Source organism: Terrapene carolina, unplaced genomic scaffold, assembly GCF_002925995.2.
Source record: "Terrapene carolina triunguis isolate 2854851 unplaced genomic scaffold, T_m_triunguis-2.0 Scaffold58, whole genome shotgun sequence".
NCBI lineage: Eukaryota > Metazoa > Chordata > Testudines > Emydidae > Terrapene > Terrapene triunguis.
In genome coordinates this window covers 30,729,903-30,753,873 of record NW_020664409.1, presented here as the reverse complement: position 1 = coordinate 30,753,873, position 23,971 = coordinate 30,729,903, and the positions used below count along the sequence as shown (strand labels likewise).

The following is a 23,971-nucleotide window of genomic DNA, read 5'->3' as shown; positions in this document are numbered from 1 at the left end:
TCCATTTCACTTTTATCATCTGAAGAGTGCCAAGGGAACAGAATAGGGCAGAGAATCTACCCCAAAGTACTGATGGAGCATCTTGACCTTTTTGAAGTAGGTTTAGCCCTCAGGCTGAAAAAGACAGCCCCACTGCTCAAGATCCATCTCTTGTGAAAGTTCTGTCTCCTGCACGTATAAGCTATCCCCTGTTGGTTAATGTAGCTGTCGAGAGATATTCTGGTCTGGGACGCTTGGTGTGATCTCTCAGATTGCTATGGCCAATGAATCCCATGGAGAGTTTTGAATATTAGGGCAGAGACCCTGAACTGGATTCTGCACTCATGTGTGTTATATATACACACACATAGAATACCTACACAATTCAGCACACCGTTAAAGGAAAACAGTTATTTTCTTACTCCCAATAATGCCTTCATATTTTCAAATATTAACATTTATTTAAATCAAATGAGAGCAAAAGCCAATTTTAACAAACGTGCCCCTTGCCTGATCCTTCGGCTTGCACATGCATCGCTTACAGGTTAAGGCATAGAATTTTTAAAAGCATAGAAGGCATAGAATTTTTAAAATGTGATTGAACTGTTGAATTTAGGTTCCTAAGTCTCTGAGGTGCTTTGTGAAAATGTTACCTCAGGGGTACCTAACCCCAAATTTGACATACTTGGAAAATACAGCATTCTGATAGAAATATCCAATGGATTATGTGAAACATTTTATAAATAGCTCACTACTCAGTCACCAAAAATTTAAAATCCAAGAAATCATGCTAATGTTCTACCATAAAGTGGTAAAGCCTACTAAATCAAAATTCAGATTGCCATCTTGCAAAGTCTGAGGCAGTCAAGTATACCTTTACACATGAGTAATCACATTGAAGTACAGTAACTCCTCACTTCAAGTTGTCCCGCTTAATGTTGTCCTTGCTCCTCCTGCCTCCCTCCTGCCCGGGGCAATCAGCTGGCTTGCCGCGTTAGGGAGGCAGGGGAGGGAGGAGGAGCCTGCGCGCCGAGTCCTCGCTCCTTCCCCCTCCCTCCTGCATCTAAAACGCCACAAGCCAGCTGATTGCCCTGGCAGGAGGGAGGCGGAAGGAGCAAGGACTTGGCGCACCTCCACTCCCTCCCCTGCCTCCTGCCGGCGGCAATCGCTGGCTTGCAGCGTTTTGGAGGGAGGGGGGAGAAGCAAGGACTCGGTGCGCAGGCTCCCCCTCCCTCCCCTGCCTCCCAAACGCGGCACGCCAGCTGATTGCCCCGGGCAGAAGGGAGGGGAGAGGAGTGAGGACTCAGTGCGCCTCCCCCTTCCCTCCCCTAGGCGGCAATCAGCTGGCTTGCGGTGTTTAGAAGGGAGGGGGGAGGAGCCAGGACGCAGCGAGCGAAGTAAAGAGGGGGGGAGGAAGTGAGGGGAAGAAGAGGTGGGTCAAGGGTGGGGGCTTGGGGGAAGGAGTGGGCGGGCTGAAGGTTGAACCCCCCGCCTCTGGTGCTTGCAGAGTAGGGGAAGCTGCCCTGGAACCTAACCCCCCCATTTACATTAATTCTTATGGGGAAATTGGATTTGCTTAACATCGTTTCACTTAAAGTCGCATTTTTCAGGAACATAACTACAACGTTAAGTGAGGAGTTACTGTATATAAGCACTGAGCCACCTGTCTCTTTCTACTGCAACTGTTATCCTTTCAGTTTCATAATCAAACAGATATGCAGACTACTGTAAATAAATGTTTATGCAGATATGTGCTTCTCTTGGACCAGCATAAAATTCTAAGCTCAGTTTACAACCAGTTACACAGCATGTATAAAGAACTTTCTGCCAATCTTTCAGGCTCCTAATCTGAAAAGATTCATCATAAAATGAGAGAGAGAGAGAGAGAAAGAGAGAATAATCAGTTTTATGGTAGTTAAAAATGAACATTAATTTTTCAAGTAAATATTTTAACTATAGTTATCACTGATTGTGCACTAAGAATTTTGACTGTAAATCCACTGGTAGGTGTTGAAAAGTGCACCTCAGAATAAAATCTATTCACTGGACAGTATTTAACTGGGTATGAGAAATCACTGAGGACTGGTCCATTCAAAAAGATTTAGTTTAATAAAAATTGTGGGTTTAAAAAAAAAATCAAGGTTTTTAGGAGAAATATATATGTATTATTTTTGCACACAGACACTGCAAGCAGTACTTCCATTTGTTTATTCACTCTTTAAGTGGATCAGTGCATATTTTATTTATATATATAAATTCTTTAGTGTTCAAGATATGTATCTTTTAGTCAGTAAGATATATATATCTGACTAAAAGATACATATCTTGAACACTAAAGAATTGCATTACAGAAATTATTTGTTAAAGAAATGTATTTGCTACACTAAAAACTCCACTCTATCTCCAATTACTTCAGTGCTACACATAGGGTCAAACTTAAATTAATGCCTCATACAAAATAAAACTCTTATTACAGATTGGAAAGTATCATCTTGATGTACAATTAAGGGTGTTCATTTGCTTTCATTTAATTCTTCTGTGTATTATGCTACTATAGTATACAAGGTCCTTCACATTCATTGTATCTAGCACCTTCAACCACCTTTCCATTCCTGAAAATATCTGACCTAGATTCTGAAGTGCTTAATTCAAGTATGTATGTACTATGCTATAGTAACATGTATAGGTCAAATGTCAGTGACATTGTATAACATGACACAGTTTCTATTGGGGACAACCTTCTTTAATACTGTTTGAGCTCACAATTCTAAAAAGCCAGCACTAATCTAAAAAAAAAAAAAAAAAAAAAAAAAAGGATTGCTAAATCCTGATAAGAAGATTGGTGACCTAGTCCCGATTCTGGAATTGGACCAAATTAGGATCTCTGCCTGCTACATCAGCAGCAGAGATCACACTAGACCTAGCATTATATGAGCTCTGAATACATTGGTTTGGGTCACAGAATTTGCATGTTTTTGTAGAAAATGCACATCTCAGAATAACTTGTGTACTGGAATCCAAAGCATCAAAAAGGAAATATGTAAATAATAAACAAATATTTGAAGAGTATGTGTCTCTGCACATGGGAGCAGAAACAAGCCATAGAGACACATGCATGCCAGCTGCTTAAATGTATAGTAGCCCATCATTTCTACTGTCCAATGTGATAATTATCCAGTACTTGGGCATTCCAAACAACAAATGTATCAGGAGAATATTTCTGAAGCATGAATTAAATATCCAGTATGTTTGTTACGCTCCTGTATATAATACATCTGGAGGCTTCTTGATCGAGATAAAACTAGCTACGTACAATGGTCTTGGGGTACAAGGTATTTTTCTGAAATTGTGTGATTTTTTTTTTAAATCAACACTAGATACTTCCATAAAAATTCTGCAGTAATTAGGTGGATCTATTGGGTTCAAATGCCTTCCAACTGGCATAATAAATGTAGACATTTTCCTCATTCCACATGTTCTTAAATGGCATCAGCAAACTCTCCTCTTTCCAGTGCTGCATGCCACCTTTCATTTGTGATGTCGATCTGTTGCAAGATGATGCAGAGGATTCACTGATGTAAACTTGCCATAAAGACAGTTGATTGTTTCCTGCATTAGAAGAGTAATCAAGCACTACATATTGGGCTAGTTTATAGCATCTGTCTGTTGTATTGTTAACATTTTTGTTTATTTTCAATAGGAAGAAATCTCCAGTCAATACAAAATGATTTAATGTCTAATCTTGCCATTTGAATTTCATAGCCATGGAGCTATCCCTGACCTACATTGTCACTCGGGGGGGGGGGGGGGGAATCATAATGCAACTAAAGCACAGACAGACACTTTCTGCAATGGAACAGGCGGTGGTGGCATTCAGGTTCTTAGATTTGAGATTCCTCTATAAATAATCACACCATTCACTGCCTGTAGCTGTCAAGAAAAATAGCTTGAACTATGTATTTTTTTAATATTCGCTGTTGTTTTTTGGCTACGTCTATACTATGAGCATGGGGTGTGATTCCCAGCTTGCTAATACATACTCACTCTAGCTTGATGAGCATTAGTGTGAATATAAATAGCAGCAGCAGCACAGGCAGTGGTGGCATGGCTTACCAGTGCTGAGTACGTACCCATGGGGTTCCGGTGGGTTTGTGCTTGGCAGGCTAAGCTGAGCCACCGCTGCCCATGTTAAAAGCGACTCCACTACCATTTATATTCACCTTAGCACTCATCAAGCTAGTGCAGGTACGTGTATGTGAGCTGGTAATCACACCCTAAGCAAGTAGATACAGCCTTTGTTTGAAAACCCAGAGAACATTGCACTGGGTTTGAGTGGAGAGTTACCCAGCTGACACATTAGGACTTTATATACATATGGCAGCTAAAGTTTTTAGAAGCTGATACAAATGGGTGTGGGGTTTTTATTTTTTGTTATGGCCTGTTATCACTTAGAACAGTAATTTCCATATAGATGAAAATGGGAGCAACTGACTCCTGAGATGGAGGTTAATGTAGGTTGTTCAGGGGTGAAGGGGAATGGATAGAAGGGCAATTCAGCAACTGAGAAGAGGGGTAGGACATGTGCCAGGAGACATCAGGGAGGCTCAGCGGCAGGGTGATTTGGGCAGGTGGCAGGAAAATCAGACATCTGGGAGGGTTGGATAATGACTCTTATCAAAGGTCTGGGGTGGAGTAGCTAGAACTGGAATCAGTATGGAAATGAGTAGATGGTTCAGAAGTAGCAGGAGGCTTTAGCTTCTGGGATTTAGTTACAAGTTAGGTTACTTGGTGGGGGAGAGGAAAGGTTAAACAGGACACTTCAGATGCTGGGGATAGGTTTGATTATTTATATTACAGTAGTGCTTACAGTTCTCAACCAAGATTGGGTCCCCATTGTGTTAGGTTCTGTACTAACATGTAGTAAGAGACAGACAGTCCCTGCCCCAAAGAATTTATAATCTCTGTAGACAAGACAAATTTGGAGTGGGAAAGGAATCAGGCACAGAGAGAAGTGACTTGTCTAAGGTCAAATAGGCAGTGAGCAACTGAGGCAGGAACCCCAGTCTTCGAACCCCCAGTCCAGTGCCCTATTCACTAGACCACACTGCTTTCCATGTTAAGAAGCTGAAAGGGGTGGTCTGGAGCAAAGTTTATGGAGAAACATACAGTATTAGTCTACAGTGCAATCACAAATGACAAATCTACAGCTAAGGGTTAACCTGGGCAAAGACCCATGGAACAATTTTAGGGACACGTAAAGCTCTGCTGTGGCTTTTAGCCACAATCAGGAGAAGTAACAGAGGCATTTGGATTTCAGAAGTCACATTGCCTCCTGCAGTGCTCCTCAATGCAGAGGGGATGCCCTTGCGGCAACTTTCCGTCAAGGTGCAGCACATACTCCCTTGTACATCAAGCAAGTTCTGCTGGCTTGTGCAGAGTGAATGGGAAGGAAGGCATCACCCTGCCTTACCCCTAACTCCCTTAGCTCTCCAGGAGCTTAGTTTTCTTTGCTAGCAAGGAGCAGTTCTCATGCAGAGGACAAAGCAAGACTGCATCTGTGGCTGCCCTTGCACAGGAGATGCAAAGTGATGGTGGAGCAGTCTATCCTCTCCAAGTCTTACTTGGGTCTATCTACAAGCTGTACCATAAGATCTGGATTTCCACGGTGAGCCACAAACAAAAACATTATTCAGAGGGTAGCAAGGCTCCCTCCATCAGCTCATTTCCAACTTGTTCGTTGAGTGGAAGGAAACAGGAAAAAGCTGGAAAATACCACAGCCCAGCTACTGATTTCTAGAATACTCTGCTTTTGAAATTAAGTATTTATATTCAGAAACAGTAACTTTAGATAGAAAGCCAGCAAAGTTGCATGTATAACTATATTTATTAAGAGCACACTGAAGCTTGGAAGCCTCCTACCGACATGTGTCAGATAACATAGCCTTAGCTGAATTCCTTGGATAATCCGAGTCTGCCCTAATTAGGGAGCGTGGGGAAAGAAAACATTCTATATGATGATGCTTCTCAATCCAGTTACATTTTCACTCCTTACCAAGGATGTGTCAGTAAAACCCCCCAAAACCAAAACTCATTTTGTAAAGCTGCTTTAATTGTAAGTGATGACTCAGTCGACAGTAAAAACTCCCTCTTGTATCCAGCAATAAGTTTAGTGTATATGCTGTGTGTAAGAGACCATGTTTGGAATTTCCCCTTTAGTATGCTCCCTCAGCACATGTAGGAAGTTCAACATTATTAAACAAGCCTAAAAGCCAAAACTATAGCAAAAGAATAGATCATGCCACTTAGGCACAACCTGCGTTGGAGGCAATACAGAGCCATTCTGCCTCAGAGAGACAGTGTTTCCTGAGCTCCTGTATACCGGCACCATATTCTCCTTCCCTCAAGAGGGCCAATGTATCTGTCTACTTGTATGGCTCTCATCACTGTAGTATGTGAGCATCTCACAATCACTAATGGATCTGTAGCCTCATGAACTCCTTGGGAGGTAAGGGAAGTACTACACCCATTTGTCAAGTAAAGAAAATAATCTCCATGGGATCTTCTATCCAAAAGTAGTATTACGAGCTGGGTGTGGAAAATGCAGAAAAACAAATACAGGTGCCACTAAAGTAAGTTACCAAGTTTTCTTTTCCATGCCTCTTAATTACTTGCAATGGTGGTAAAGGAAAAAGTGAGACTGCATATTGTATACATTTGAAATCTACCCTGTGATAGTCCTTTAGGACTAGATGACATTTTGACCTTGTCTAGTTCTTCCTGGAAAGGATCTATATACTCCCACTTAAAGAACTTTCTCTCAAAGGGGAAGGAGATATAATATGCCTCTGTGATATGCGAAGCACTATTTATCTAGCTTAAGTATGTCTCCCAAATAGGAATTCCACCATGCACTGGTGGAACAAATAATCTGTTTATTCCAGTATACCCCTTTCATTTTAGGATACTATTTTGAGAAATGCCAGATATCTAATAAATCATGTAACTGGCCAGACACATGTTTGAACATAAAACCTCTAATTTCATTTCAAATTAAGCATGAACATTTGTAATATAATATAATATATGGAGATATACCTATATCATAGAACTGGAAGGGACCCCGAAAAGTCATCGAGTCCAGCCCCCTGCCTTCACTAGCAGGACCAAGTTCTGATTTTTGCCCCAGATTCCTAAGTGGCCCCCTCAACTCACAACCCTGGGTTTAGCAGGCCAATGCTCAAACCACTGAGCTATTCCCTATACTGCCTGGGGAACCGGGGGAAACCTCTGGTGTTAAGATGTGGGGTTTTCATTATTTTCTCATAGAACATTTTTAATAAATACATAGAGTCGACATGTTCTTCCAATTATTACCCAGGAACATCAAGTTGACTGAAAGAACTGGATGAAAGAAAGATTCAGTCCTGGGGGAAAGTGAGGGACAAAACTAACAGTGGTCTTTGACATATCAGTTATCTAACTTATCTATGGAATATCAAAATAATATGGCAATAACCCAACTTGCTTTATTTAATGCTGTAGAGACCACAGAAATAGTTACCATGGAAACTTTTGTTTTCCTTTCCTGAAACCCTGTCTGTAGAGCCCTGTAAATCCACGGGTATCTGCTTAATATCCGTGGACCATTTTTGCGGATAGCAGCGCGGATGTGGTTACAAATTTTGTATCTGCGCAGGGCTCTGACGGTAAGAGCTGGGCGGGCAGCTGTGAGGAACCACAGTGCGGATCCTCCACCTGCCCTGGGCGGGGGGCTGCTTGGGCCCCATGCCCAGGGCAGGTGGAGAGTCCGCTGAGTCTCCGCACAGCTGCCCGCCCGGCTCTTATCGTGGCTGGGTTGCGGCTCCGAGCCGATCCTGCCCCAGTCAGAACTGGATTGGGGAGAGCTGCACTGGCAGCTGTAGGGAGCCTGGGTCCCTCCACCTGCCCTGGGCAGAGAGGCGGGGGGCAGGGACTCTGGGCTGGGGTCTGCTTGGGCCCCCCGCCCAGGGCAGGTGGAGGGTCCACGGAGTCTCCGCACAGCCGCCCGCCCGGCTCTTATTATGGCCGGGCTGTGGCTCCAAGCTGCCCCCCTGACCAGAGCTGGGTCGGGGAGAGCCATGCAGGCAGCTGTGCGGAGCCTGGGTCCCAGGACACTGGGCGGGGAGCAGCTCGGGCCCCGGCCCAGGGCAGGTGAAGGGTCCGCCGCAGCTCCCCACAGCGACCCGCAAAAATTATCTGCTGATTTGCAGGGCTCTACACTGTGGGCCAGGCTGAGGCATCCCCATCCAGCTGGAGCCTGGTCGGAGAGAGTCGTGTGGGCAGCCCGTGCGGATTCGCGGACCCTCTACCTGCCCTGGGCAGGGAGGACTGAACAGCCCCTGGGCAGCTCCACAGGTCTCCCCCCCTCCCAGGCCAGCATGGAGCTCAGCTGGGGAGCCGTGGGGAGCTGTGGCAGACCCTCCACCTGCCTGCAGTGTGGGGCGGGGGACTGAGAGCAGCCCCCGGCCGTGTCTTCGCTCCCCCCGGGTTCCCTGCCTGGCCAAGAGCAGGTGGAGGGTCCGCGAATCTGCACGGGCTCCCCACAGCTGCCCACGCAGCTCTCTCCGACTGGGCTCTGGCAGGGGAGGGGATGCCTCAGAGCCTCAGCCTGGCCCCCAGTGTAGAGCCCTGCAAATCCACAGATAATTTTTGCGGATTGCGGATTGTGTATCTGCGCAGGGCTCTACCTGTTTGGTAAAACTCAAAGATACAGGACTGAAGATGAAGAATAAATTCTCAGGGGGCTCTAACTGCTGAGCCTTTTGAAAATAAAACAAATATTCTGCCATTTATTTTGACCTAGTAGATTGTATCTTTCTGCTCATTCAAGAAATTGGTTATCCCCTGTCTGTAAATACTCACATTTATAGGTTTAGAGCAAAAGCCATGAAGACAGACAACAGTCTGTTTTAGGAAGTCATTCCATATTAGACCATCTGTACGGAATGGTCGATAATTAAAAGATTCCAGGGCATCCAGCTAAGTTGCACCAACCTGTCGAATAGAAGCCAAAATGGGGGGAGGGGAAAGGGAAATAGAATTCTTATACGAATTCACTTGGAAATGCTCTGCTTGAAGCTGGAGGAGCTCAGAAGGAAAAACAATATTCATTTTTCCTCATTTTAGGAAACCCTGAATCAGAGAATTCACTTTCAATGTTTCAGAGGATCTGAAATCTAGGGATATATTGTCAAAGTGCAGTTCTGGATCTCTTTTGATATTGGGCTCTTTAAAGTACAGGTCAGGCCTGAGACCAAGAAGTTTACTTAACTGATTTCTGCACTGCTTGGCTAGAGGATTACATAGCTCTAGGATTCTTCTCCTCAGCGGGATTAGTTTGGACTCAAACCCCTGTCCTGGATGTATTCATCAGATCAGGTTTCTGATTCTTGTCACAAGTAATCTGAGAAAGAATGGAGGACATCTCCCATTGGGCTTTTTTCCAAGGTGAGAAAGGATTGGTGGAAATAGTACTCAGCGCCTTTTTTGACCTGACAATATCGTTGAGGTACGATGCATTTAATTTAATTTCTATGATCAATCCTGATCTTTACCATGGGATTACATCAAAGAGCAAGAAGCAGTATCACTGACAGGCTGGTGGTACACACTGCAGGACTACTATGCTGCATTGCTCGGTGGAGCAGGATAAGCCGCCCTGCCAAGTGTCAGACAGCTCACTTGATACTCAGACATCTGACACTGATGCCTGCCCACATTTCGGGGATGATGTCATATGTATATTTGAGAGAAAGACTCTTCTCCCATAGAATGCCCTTTGGAATTAGGGCCAAATCCTAAACTGATTGAAGTCACTGACAACAATTCCACTGATTACACTGGTTCAGGATCAGGTCTTAGAGCAGGCGTAGTCAATTATTTTTTGTCAAGGTCCAAATTTCTTGGTCAAGGTATAGTCAAGGTCCAGACTCCAGAGAAAATAATAATTATAAAAAAATAACAACAAAGATAAGAAGTAAATAAAAAGATCTTGGGGTCCATTCAAAAGCATCTGGTTGCCTGGATTTGACTTGTGGTCCACCTATTCACTACCCCTGCCTTAGAGGATTAGTTTTGTATTCATAAATCTTGTAATATCTAATACTGTCATTGATCATTTTACATATTATGAAGCAATTCATTCCAACGTGATTGAGTCGTCTAACTGTATATATAGATATTAAAACCACTTAAGCAAAAACGTTGTTCAACACAATCTAAACACAAATGACCAAGTTCTCAAAAAGGCATAAAACTTGGGTCCCAAATTTTGTAAGCAAAAAAACATTTTTCACCTACTGTAAGCTTGTGCACATGAACATTCAAATTTGTCTGAGAACACTGCAGCTGCATGCACAAAAATATATATCTAGATATCAGTTTTGCACTCAAATGCAGAAATACTTTCTAAATTGAGCTAATTTATTGAGATAATTTCCATAATACATGAAACATCATTTTATCAAAGCAAATCTTTCACATTCAAAACCTGGGGAATATAAAGTCTAAGACAATTGTACTTTGAGTACTGCTTATTCATAAATCAAGCTCTGAAATGGTACAGCACTGGATGGATTCCTTTCCTCTTGGGCTGTGATTTTACATTAGAGATGCTGAAAAACAGATTCTCTCTCTTTAGGATGCTTAGTTTAGCAGACTATACAGCTGATGCAGTAATCTTTCTAAGAAGCATAGTCTGACAAACAAAAATAATTACAATTTTCTTCATCTATAATCTCCCCATTAGAGGTTAAAATTTGTCTCTGTCTCTCATTCAACTGGATTAGCTCAGGTTTCCCTTTTCCACAGAGCAAGTCCTTGAGTTGTATATCTAACAATACTGAATGAGAGTCTTTTCTTTCTTATCCTTCCAACTCAATCTCTAAATATGACAAGTTCATGATTTTCATAACTGGCAAGTACTTTAATCCTTCACAATTTGAACCATGGACCTGTTCCTTTTCTGCTTCATTTCACTCATCTGTCTGTAATCTCCCTAGAAAGCACAGCAATTCATGAGCTATCTTCAGCCCATTCTAGGTGTCAATCTTCTTCATTTCCTTCTTCAGGCATTTGTGAGATTATTCCTTCTCCCAAGAGTTTATTATCACTTTTTCACCATGTTTGGGCCTGGTATTCTACCTCTGTAGTGCTGCTAGATGTGCTACATACCACATACTTTACATACAGCTGCTCGTGTTCACTGTTGTATCAGATTGCATGCTTTCTGTGACTTCTGCTGCACTTGTAGTGTATTCCAAGTCAGTGGCTGTTTTGTTTTGGGAAGGGATTTATGTCCTCACATTATCCTTTTTTTGTCCTTTCCACCACTCTTTCAAGTCTTCCATAGACCAATAATTCTTTATTGCACAGTTTATTTTATCGGCAGGAGTTGTATTTTCTGAACTATTAGGTGAGGATTTTAACCTTAATTGACAATAGCTGCACCAAAATATAAGCTGGAACTCTCACCATGAGTAGACACTTCAGATGATCTGAGAGGAGGTCTGTTGATCGGTGAGCCAGTGACTCTAGAAAGATTGAAATTCCAAGACTTTTTTTTGGCATGGAACTCCTTTACAGGAAACATACAGTAGCTCCTAATTTTTTATTTTTATCGTTTTGTGTTTTCAATGACAACTGTATTGTATATATAGGAACAATGTATGAATAAAGACTTCTGCTCTTCTAGTAGTAGTTGTTCCAGAGGTGACGCGAGGGGAGGGAGGACGTTGGGTCATGTGCCCACCCAGTTTTCTGCCAGGTTTATATTTTTGTTTCTTTTGGGGGTGGGGGGTTTGGGTTCAAAATATGTGCCCTTCCCCATCTACAGTTACACATAGTCTCTGTGACCTCAAAAGAAAGGCATCCTTAGACATAAGCCAACTGCTACCCTCAGTAGATTCATAATGTAAAAACGCAGTGGAGTTTGTGGCATTGAACCTACTGTTTTATGTTTTTCGCAGAACAAAAAGGAGGTTTTGTGACCTATTTTTGTCTGTTTCTGGTTTGGAATGCCTTCATGCCATGAAACATATTCCTGGGCCAGAAAAAAAAACCCACCACAGACAGGGATGCTGGAGGACCAAAAGAGGAAGTTTTCAGCTGAGTCTTAGAATTTTTTCTCTGTGAATACAAGCCACGTTACAGAGACTTTGGGTCTGCCCACTGTTACTCTCAAGGTGAGTTCTTTGCAAATATGCATTGGAGCACTATCAAAAGAGAGTATCCTGGTGTAATACAAAATAATGGAAGCCTGAGAGAGACAGAAAGGTAAGTTAGTAGGAGGTGAAGACTCCTACGCGGTAATAATGGAAGAAGAGGGTGTGACTGATGATACAGAGAATGGCAAGGAGATAATGGATTAGTAAAACCTGTTTCTGATGTGTCTGACTCGATGAGTGTGTGCAATTTTAACTGTCAGCTTATTACCCTGATGAGCACATAACCGATATGCTGTAGGATGTGTTCTACCTGAGAGCAATATACTGCTTTAAATAATATTAATATTTAGCATTCATAAGGTGCTTGTCATCTGTAAAGCACTCTACAACTAACTAATTGATCCTCACAGTCCTCAGAGAGTCAAGTAGCGAAATAATATCCTTATTTCACAGTCTGGGGAATGCAGTTCTAAAGGGTAAGTGACTTGCACAAGGCCACACAAGGAGTGACTGGCAAAGCTGTGATTGTAACTCAGGACTGGGATTCTAACTTTCTGAGAATTTGCTTCCTCTTGGCCCCTTTTGGGATGGGACATGATGCATTCAACACGATAGCATTGATGGGGTTATTACTACATGGTGATGCTTCTGTCAACAGCTGGTGGTTTGCCACATTTCACATTGGCTCACTGCCTTAAAAATTAAAAATGAACGCTACACCTCTTGTAAGAGGGAATTAAGTGGACAGAAGCACAAGGAACTTCAGCATTTAATCTTTGAGTATATTTTTCTAAAAGAGCATCTGGTTTTTATGGTGTTCACATCACATCCATGCATGACTTTTTAGGCTTTTCCCCTTGATCTCTTAGTGTTCAGCTTACCAAGATGGAACTAGCATAACTGCGCCCAGGAACATAATAAGTTCTGTCTTTTGGGGCTGTCCTTAAAATGTTGATAGGGTTTTTTGGAGATGTGACAGGTGAGGTTATCCCTTATCATCATTATGCTATAGTCTCTTTGGATCAGCCATATAACTCTACTGCTAGCCAGAGCTGCTGCACAGGAACTTTTCCCTCCACTTCTATTTGAGGCATGGAGTTCTCCTGAGATCTCTTCATTTTCTTTCCTCAGTCTCCCTGGCCAACTAACCCTTCTCGGGAGGTCAGTGTATAGAGTTAAAGAGGCATTATTCCTCTTGGCATGATGTCATATCCTTCCCTTGCCAGATCAGTTGTGCCAGCAGCGGAACCTTTTGCACAGAGAAATTAGACTCTCCTGGGATCTACCATGCATTCTTGAGCGCTGCACAGAAGCCTACAGTTGGCTTGAGAAAGCACAAGTTTAATATACAAACATGCTGATAGTTTAATATATTGGTAGGAAGGCCTGATACAGGACTGCAATGCCAACATCGTCGTCTGCCATGTGCACAAATTCACATGTACAAATCTGCAAAGCAGTGGAACTTTGGTCCTCTCAAATGTGTTTAATTTTGCCTTTCCAGTACCTGTACTAACATCTGCTTTGGTGAATGCAGTTACATATCCTTACACATGTAACAGCTGAAGTGCTATCCACTTAAGTTGGATAATTTTTGGACAGACAAAAGCATTTCTGGACGATAGTGAATATTATGAATAAAGGATATTTTAGTTATCTGAGTTCATAAATCATAGTGCAATTTATACTGGATATTGGACATTTTGTGAGGACAGACATTGAGTAATCATACAGACTTATAGGAGAGAAAGAAGACAGGCAATAAGACAATGACATCTATATGCTAGCATTTTGACTCTTCAACTTACATTCAGTACATATTTGGAGAAAGAGTGCAAATTCCTAGAAGAAATTCCTAGAAGAAAACATTATTCATACTACTTTATTTGCATAAATCAGAGTCTAACTTAATAAATTTCTCCTTCTACTTCATCCTATGTCCTCATAAAACTTGTCTTACTCATAATATTTTCATCTAGCTAGTGAAATTTGCTTGATTGCACTCCACACAGTGACTTCGATTTTCCACCTAAGTGATTAAGACTTCAGTAAGTTCAACTCTTCCCATTAAAGCAAGTACCTATGTGTGGGTTTCCACACTATTTGCTGTCAGATATAAAAACAGGTCTGGAGGTCAAAAAGTAAAGCAACAATCTGAGATTAGTGGTAATGTCACAGCAGCGTATCACACCAGCTATCTATTGCTAGTCTAGAAAGAAACTGTAGAGTACTCAGCCAATGAAACTAAAATGTACTTGATAGCATATTTTTCAAGTTACTATGTATGTAATAAATCACACCTGCTGTTTACAGCTAAGCTCTTGGCATTGCAAAAATACTTTTGCTCCAAATTTTAAAGCATGGTCATGAATAAAATTCTGAAGACCTTGCTCAAACAACGCTCCTCGTTGAAATCAATAGTCAAGACTGAGTGAAAACTGTGTAAGAACTTCAGAATTTGGCCCCACATGCAGCAGCACCCTTCTACCTTTAGAACAGTGGCTCCCAACCTTTTTGGATTATAGCCCCAAAATTTGTGATGGAGTAATGGCTGCTTCACCGTTTAGGGCCCCTCACATCCTCCCCTGGTGTGGTTGCCACATCTCACCTTCTTCTCTCCGCTCCCCCATTTTCTCTTTGGTGCTGTTTTTCTCCAGCCTTTCCCCTCCCTCCATCATCAGAACTTTTTCTTTTCTACATATTTTCACAGATTTTGCTTTCCATTTTTATTCTATCTCTACTCTTCCCTCTCCCTGCTTCACCTTCTTCCACACTTTTACTGTCTCATTTTCCCCGTCCTCTTCTGTCCTGGTGGCTTCTCTTCCCTACCACACACTTCTCAGTTACCAAAAGGATCCATGCTGGGTGGAGGGAGCAAATGGCTCCTGCGTGAGGCCTACGGGTTGCAATGGGAGCACTGACATGGCACATAAAAGGGCAGCCTGCCTGAAGAGAGAGTGCAGGGAAGCTGGGTTGCCTATAAAGCTGCCAGCTGCTCTCTACTGCTGGGATTTAGGGAAAGTCTACACATGGAGCAGCAAGTGTAAATTCCAGCTCAAGGAGACATACCCGGACTAGCTCTGATCAAGCTAGTGTGCTAAAAATAGAATGCAGCCGTAGCAGCATGAGTGGCGGGAGGGGCTAGCCAGCCTGAGTACGTGACAGGTTTAGACGGTAATGCTAGTGTCTTGGACAGGTACTGGGTAGTGTCTTGGACAGCCAGCCTCTCCCTGCCATTCGAGCTGGGGTAGCTACACTCTGTTTATAGAGCACTAGCTCAATCAGGTGCTATGTGATTAACTACAGGACCCGGGAAAGGGGAAGCCCTTGGAGATCAGAGGCTCCCTTTCTTTAATGAGTTTCACTGTCAGTGGTCCAGGCTGAGTGTCACATATAGCCACATGCATCTAGAACCCCATGCTCCTTCTCCAGAGTGCTCCTATACCCCTCTCTGTGGATTAAAACTGAGTTCAGTCCTCAATCTCCTAGAGAAGACATTGAGAGCTGCTTGGCATTTGGCACTTGTGAAAAACCAGACCATTTATTGGGATCTAGATTTAGGCTCCCATTTTTGAAAATCTTGCCCCCTGAGTCTACTCGGTTTTTTAGTAGAAGAACTTTTCTCCACAATAGAATGAATTAGGATATACAGGGAACAACAGATAAAGCAAAATAGAGAGAGAAAATAACAATTTACCTCCACTTCACATCCATATTCAGAGCCGTCCAGGAGCGTCACTTTGCACTGCATGTTTTTCGGCTTTTTAACAATCTTTAGTGGAGATCTGGAGAGTTTGCTAGATGATGATTTTTGAGAGAGCTTGTCGTCTTCAAACTGCTGGTATTCCAGCTGTTTTGCAGCAGCAGCAGCAAACTCCCGTTCTCTGTCAGTGACCTGTGAAGAGCAAATGGGAAGATTAAGTTTCAATTTCAGATTAAAATAGTGGCTGTACAATGCAGCCATTCAGAATCAAAATGCACAACTGGCTTTCATCTTATGGAGAGACTATTCACCACTAACAGTTACCCAGCTGCAGCATACAAAAAAGTACTTCATCTTTATTGTTTGGGAAAGCCTGCTTTAGTCAATAAAACAACTGTGTGACTTCCTGTAACTGCCACTTTGAAAGATAAATATATGGCTGGGAAAACCCACTGCAGTAGTATTATTTTAGGCTTATCCCTGGGTCAGCATTTGAGACATCTATAAAGCTGTTATGATGCAATATTGATTGTGGTCCTTTCCCCTGGAACAGATTGTCAGAGCCACTCTAACCTTCATATAGCCACCTTTAATAGTAAATGCATTACATCAGTTGAAGCTCCATTCCAGTAATGGTTACCTCTATAACCAGTTGTGCCCCTGGCTAGCCTCCAGACAAAATTTTGACAACAAAAGCATAGTAATACCTAAGCTAAAGTATAAAATATTAATCTTTTAGTCATCTCACTACCATGAAAAAAAATACATCTGATTTGGCTCTGAACAAATTCAATATAATCAGCAGCCAGCAGCACTGAAATTCATCACAATTTAATCCTCTGAGTCTGTTTTCCTTCAGCGCAACAAGCCTTCATGAGACTGGATCAAATCTGTCCAAAAGCTTTAATCTGCTTTCAGACCAAAACAGTCCTGCGTCACACTGGTAGTGCACAAGACTGTACGGCACACACTGCATCACCACAATATTCCACCTAAATGCAGGGATCTTTCCCTGAGGAATCTCCTGGAAAAAGGTCTCCCAAACATTAGTTTTCCTTCTTTATTCTGTTTGAAGGGGAGAGGGCACTTAGGGCCGGATACATGCCAAGTGATCTAAGCCTGCAAATATAGTGCTCAGTTGTGGTTTTGCTACAGCCCCAGGGCAAGGGGCAGAGCATAGCAGTGCTGTCCCAGGAGCAGACGAGGAACCAGATTGTGAGGACAGTCACAATCTGGTCCTGGGTTCCCCCCTTCCTCCAGGCAGGAACTAAAAGGGACCAGCCCTATATCTGGCTCACATTATTTCCCCTCCTGTGCCCATTTAAATACACTGTCTGGTGTACTATGTTACCATGCCCCTGTCTGCTAAGTCACACCTCATTCATATGCAGAGACTGGTCTCCTCATGGGAGTAAGGCAGTGCCTTATGCCTCTTGCTCCCCTGTGTGGGAGCACAGTAAGGGTCACTGTCTGGCCCTCATCTTGGAGCAGAAAGCAAGAAGGAGAGTCAGTCTAGGAAGATATAAAAAGGAATAGAGAAGCCTCTTTCAAAATCCAGCACATCCTCTTAACAGCAATAAAACATGCTGGGGGCGGGCAGGGGATGACAATGGAAAACAATCCCTGCTATCTCAGCTGGATCTCCTGTCTTAGCTTAGCTACATATTAGTTGAGCGCTTTCTCTTTCAGGCACGTAGGGACAAGAACCTCAACTCCCCCTGAAGCTAATGGGGGATGACAGCATTTAGTGCGCCATGGGATTAGGGCTTCGTAGAGTAATTAATGTCCATAGTGCTCATGGTGTGTAGATGAAGGAAAGCTTTGGAGGGTGGGGGATGGGGATGAACATCCCTTAAGAAGGCAGGTAAGTTGTTCAAAAGGAAAGACCAACGATAACAAAAGCAGAAGAGATTGCTGTTTTAAGAGTAAGAGGCATCTTCAGTCAGAAAGAACTCCCAGACCTCCTCCTTATGGGTTGTTGATTTGTTTCACGGAAAGCTGCAACAGATGTTAATTTCTCTACATATGCATACAAGAGGTGTCACTGGTATTATTTTGTTGGACTAATCAAGTAGACCCAAACGAAACTAAATTAAATCTGTCCAAGGTTAGAACCACAAAGGATTTTCTATAATTTGCACAGAGCACAAAAACATGCCAGGAACTATTAGAGAGGGCCCCAAAACTGTGATGACATGTCCATGCATTGAGATGATTTCAAAGTGAATTAAGCCTCCTCCTCTTAAAGAAACTTGACATTCTGTTGGTGCCGTTATCTAGGGCAAAAGCAACCACTAAGAAGCAACCGCATTCACTAGGTTATTTTGAATTTTGCATGCATAGGTGCATTCTCTCCCGAGCCACATTCTCCTCACGGCCCATTTATGCTGTATTTTTGGAGTATTTCAATGCCACGGCTTGCCATGCCATCAACATCTAATAGAGCAGAAGTTGCTTCAGGGTTGTTGTTGGAACATAATTTTTGCAGTTACAGCATTAATGATACAGACAGAAAAGCTGAACAGCAGCAGGGCTGTCTTCTGATCATATAATTTGGGCGTTGTTCAAGCAATTTACTGCCAGTTCAGGGATTCAGAGTCAGTGAATAAATAAGGGGTTTTGTACTAAAATGTTTTACTTCTGAATCTTTCAGGGGTGGGCGTGTATCTGGTGTTTAGTTTGATATATCCGCATTTCATTTTCATGGGTTTCATTTCAGCTTGTTGGCTTTAGAAGCTGAGAGAGGACAGTCAAATCCCAGAAATCCTCTGGATATTGGTCTGGTACAATTGGAGTCTGTTTATGAAGTCTTTCACCCTCCAAGAACTTGGTGGATTTACTAAATAGATTAGTTCAGAAGGGAACACAGTTTGGAAATCCCAAAACATACGTGTGAAGAAGTAGTAACATTTTTTTCCAGTCGCTGTGAAGTCAGCAGGAGTTCAGTGCTATTCTCTGCAGTGAGAGGGTCATCAACACAGAAGATTAAAAATAATAGTGGAAGACTGGGAGAGAGGACAAGGAAAAGTGAAGCATCTAAGAGAAGACCCACAGCCCTGGGAGACTGATATATGACAGCCACGTAGAGTAATAAAGGAGGAGTCAGAGGGAGAGTCACGTTTCTGTGAGAACCAGGAGATGGAGAGCGTGTGGGAGAGAGATCATGAACTGCAGTTGGTTTGGAAGATTTGTGTTACAGTTGCATTCAGCTATTGAGAAGGGGCCCTCATAAACGGGCAATTCAAATAAAAACATGTGAATACTCACATTGCCGTGGTCATTTGAACATGCAATTGCCGTGCTTATGGATCTGTCTGAACATTTGAAGTGTTCATTTCATTAAGGCACACGAAGTTCAGTGTGCACCACATGCTTCAAAATCAATTCTAATTTCCTTATTGAAAACACTGTACATACCAAGCTAGAAGTTTTTAAACAAATCCCTTTTAAAATGAGACAGCAAAAATATTTTGGACAGTTTTTCAAGTATATTTTTCATACTTGCTTAACTCAAAAACAGCTGAACAGATTTTCTTCAAAGAACATAGGCTTCCTCTTCATTTGCCAGGCCACCCTGCTCTGTCTTCCCCTGAGTCCCACCCTCTCAAGGAGCCTGTAGGAGCTGCTTCTGCCTCTTCTCCATGCCCAAGTTCCTTCTAAATGGCATGCAGTGAAGGGCTAGTCATCACATCATCACATGACTTTTTGGCCTTAAGTGGTGCTACTGGATTGGATATATTAAAGGTGTGAACCATTTATAGCACCAGAGGAAGCCAACTATAAAGTTTTTTCTGTCCCTCAGTCAAGATATTGGTGTGATTCTGCTTGAGTTAGCTCAATGTTTTGTTGATGCTGCTTTACAGGGACCTTTTTCGGTTGAAGTTTCTGCTGCCTGCACCAGGTAGAGCTGAGCAACATACTTGAGAATGACAAAATATTTCCCTTCTTTGGAAGAGTGGGCGCTCTCTCCTTCTTTGGTGCATTGGAAGAATGCTGTACTGGTAGAGCTGCGAGGGATTTGGAATTTTCATACCGTGAGAAATTCCAACATTTGTTTTTATCTCAAATTGGGACCAAAATTTGAAGTTGCAAAAATGTTTGTGGAATGAAAATTCTGAAAAATTTTGATTCAGAAATTTAAACACAAAAAGCTTTTCAACAGTCCCAAAATCTGTTCTAGTTTGGTTTGTTGAAATTACCCAACATGTTTTGTTTTGAGTCATTTCAACATAAAACTGCCTTTTCCCATTGTAGCACATTGCTTTATGGGAGCTGCAGTTCAGAAACCCGAAGCCCCCATTTTCTCCTAGGGGCCTGGTTGGATTACATCTCTCATGATGCACCCACAGTCATGCGATTCCCATTATGCATCACACATAGCTTGGTCAGAGGGCAATTTTCATTGCATTATGGGAGAGAAAAGGCCTGAACTACAATTCCCATAAAGCAATGCACTGATAAGAAAATGCAATTTAATGATTTACTGAACTGATTCTAAATTAAAAATGTCAAGGCAGTTCAACAAACGAAGTATTCCAATTTGGGTTGAACCAAATTTCCTGATGAAAAAATATCAAAAATATATTAGCAAAATCAAGATATTCCCACAGAAAATGTTGATTTTTGTGGAAACTACATTGTCCATTGAAAAATCATTTTGATGGAAAATTCCCCAACCAGATCTATTTATTGGTAAGTTTCAAGGTGCCTGGATTTATGGATGTATGTGATGGAAACCTGGATTAACTATAGAGGCCATCAGAGTGGGAGAATTGTCATAGCTGGGTTGGTGGAGCCCCTTAAGTGACAGATTTGGGCCAGTATTCACAAACTGGACAAGAAATGGATAATTAAACGGACCTCATCTGGTGGTAAGAACATTGTGAGGACAGGAAGGGAGTCAGGGCTTGGTACAAGTCAGGGGACTCCACAGGGCCATTTGGGATGTGCAGTTTGAGGATGTCATCTTTTTAGCTTGAGTTGGGCAAAAATGGCAAAAAAATTCAAGACCCGCAGGTTGAGATTTACAAAGTAGTCTAGAGGATTAGGCAATTATCTTCCCAAAAATAATGGAGGGTAAGTGTCAAAAACCAGAATGGTAGATCACTGGGATTTGGGGTTTAATACAGATTTAAAAACAGTATGGCCATCTCAGCTTTAAGCACATACAAAGAACAGCTCACTTGGCTTTCCACTTCACAGTTCATTAACTATAAAGGGCCTAACAATTTGTTTTATGTAAATCAGATCAGGGTACCTGAAAGGTGTGTTACTCTTGTCTATTACTGCAGCTCCTTTAGCACAGTTATATGAGTATGCTGACCACATCCATATTATCACTGTTATTACTATGATATAAAAAAGCTTAACATTTTTTAATGAATTTCAGCAGAGACTGGTTATTTCTTGTTATGTCTGAGAAAAAGCCAGAATAATTTCTTCTGTTCCACCCCTACTTTTTTTTACAACTAACTCATAATTCAGGTTCAACCCCAGTAAATAAGGAACACAAATTTTATTGCAACTGATTGCACCTGGGTATTTTTAGAAACACTACATAATGGAAATCTTTCCTGCAGAAAGCTGCATTTGGAGAGGAGTGCCAGTTCACGTTTCAGTGCTCTAAAAAAAATAAGAAAGCTATATGTGTGTGTGTATATAAAACTTGACACACTAGGCCTATGACTTTTCCATCCATGAATAGATGTTGCTCTGATGCAACACGCTTTCAACCCCTCTGAAACTGGAATCCCTTTTGATAGAGACATTTCAGAGTCACAGAATCTAGCAACGGTGGTCTTTGATGCTGTCCAGCCTCTGCATCAGGCATGAAATACAAGTAAATCTGTTGAATATCTGCATGTTTTAGATTTAGGTAGCTGCTCAGTGTTTAGAGCCCAGCATGTGGACTTTCTTCTCCACTACATCACCTTGGGGTATGGCAGAAAGATGGGAGGATTAAATTATTGTATTGGATGAAAAGTGTGTTCATTTTTGGAGTAGATTCCAGAGGGAGGGGCTCAGCATCAATGTAAAAAATACACAGTACTTTTCTTCCTTTTTTTTTTTTTTTTTAAAGGAAACAAAACAACTTTTCTTGTGTATGTAACGACAGTAAGGAAAACCATTGTAATTGGGCAATGAAATATATCTTGTCCCAGGGATTCTCTCACAGAACTGGTAATAACGACAGTACAAACTTCCTCACTCTGACTGTCTCTCTCACTTCTGAGACAGAGGAATGAGAAGAAAATAAAGCCATTGCCCAACCAGTTTTTGCCCTCTTTGCTGACCCCCAGTTTGAGAACCCCTGTTTTAGAACTATAGTGGTTTAAAAACCTCTGAGATTTTACATGGGTCACACATAAAACAAGCATCAGTTTTCAGCAGGTGTCAGCATGAAAATAAACCCTATAAACTCTTTCAGTTTCTAAAAAAAAAAAATTAGTGTGATCTGAGGCAGTGAAAGACTGAAGGGTTTTCCCCTCCCTTTAAGGATAACATTGGACTCTGAAATTAAGTGCAGCAGGTAGGAGATCTGACATTAATTCCAAAAGATATTGCTTGACTGTGAACTAAAATATTTTTAAGCCCTCAGGACCAGGCAATCAATATAGCAAAAGTGCAAAAATTGTCATCAAACTAATGGAACTTTTTAATTCAGAAAAAAAAAATTGTTTCGACTAAACCACAGGTTACCCCCTAGTCGTTAGTTAATAAGATAGCATTTAATCAACCACGTTCAGCAAACCTAGAAATGGTTCACTTGCCTGCTCTTTTTTCACAGGCGTACTGTGTGCTGCCACAGCAGAGAACTGGTCTATCGCGTTCTGATGTTCCTCACTGAGCTGCTGCTGCTGCTGGTCTTGAGGTTGTGCCCCAGCTGTCCCTTGCTGAGCAGGGGCTTCTTGCTGGTCTTGATCTTGATCCTTGGATTCAGAGTCTGATCCCGATTCTGTAGTCATGGTTGATTATGCTGTAAAACAAGATGGCCAGACCTACTCAATGTTATTCTTGCAGCTGCTGCTGCTGCTATTTTCTCTTTTTCAATTACATATGAAAATGGAGAAAGACAATCACAAATTTTTTGTCTCATTGTTTCTGGCCCTGAAAAATCTAATAGTGTACAGTGGATCATATTCATTTGTGGCCCACTCTGTTTGGTTTCTTGGAAAAGCATCTCTTGATGCAGAGGACTAGGACTAATTACATTTATGGATTTTAAGGAGGTTTATGCATCCATACTTTCACTCTGTATGGTCATTTAATGAACATATTGTAGCAAAAGTACATTAATATAATAAATAATAATAATAAGATATAATAAATTAATAGAGTGTTTGAAAGCCAATGAGTAAAATTTTCTAGAGCATGTAAATGACAGAGGAGCCTATTGGTTTTTCTAAGCATTTAAGAGCTCCTTAGTCTCACTTAAAGTCAATGGGATACTGGCTCCTTAGTTCCCAAGTCACTTTTGAAAAAGGGACTTACGTCTTTTGCAAATTTTACCCAGTATCTTTAGTGTTAATATTTAACTGTTATAGAGAGATACTGCATGAAAATTAGCCACTTTGTTGCTATGAGACATGGTTAGCTTTTAATGAAGGTGTTACTATGAGTCAAATTCTGCTCAGTGACCTGAACTAAAGGGTAGAGGGTTATACTTACACAGGTTAAGTGGATGCACATAAAAATTCATTCTGGTTCTAGAGCTATTATTGATTCTAGCACTATTTCACATTTTAAGTCAAAGGAATCGCTCTGAAACCCACAATCTCTCTAAAATCAGTATGAACTTTTTAAGTACGCTCCCCACAGTCCCACTGCCTTCAATGAGGCTTTACTTGAATGAGTAAGCAGAATTTGGCCCTATATTTTATTCAGCCCCACACGGATATGATTCAATTATACTTTCATCATTCCCCTCAATACGCCTGAATATTAAAAACAAACAAACCCAAAAACGTTATTACTTTATCCCAAGACCTCTAAACTTTGTGGGTTTTTTTAAAATGGAAAAAACAAGAGGCCTCAGTATGAAAAGTGTGTGTTTGAGCTTATTTTCATTCAGTAATAAATCAACATG

General features: G+C 41.7%; 1 protein-coding gene across 25 annotated transcripts in view; it reads right to left on the bottom strand.

Annotated features, from left to right (window-relative positions):
- Positions 1–23,971, bottom strand: part of EPB41L3 (erythrocyte membrane protein band 4.1 like 3) — a 128,346-nt gene that overhangs the window by 64,675 nt on the left and 39,700 nt on the right. For 23 of the 25 annotated variants that reach the window (XM_026661244.2, XM_026661294.2, XM_026661262.2 and 20 more), the window contains exons 2-3: positions 22,656–22,861; positions 15,880–16,077 (exon numbers count right to left, since the gene is read on the bottom strand). In XM_026661244.2, the coding sequence (XP_026517029.1) occupies positions 15,880–16,077; positions 22,656–22,850 (393 nt within the window). In that variant the 5' untranslated portion in view covers positions 22,851–22,861. Of the gene's footprint in view, positions 1–15,879; positions 16,078–22,655; positions 22,884–23,971 lie in introns of all 25 variants that reach the window. The other 2 variants (XM_026661246.2, XM_026661336.2) reach the window with 2 other exon arrangements.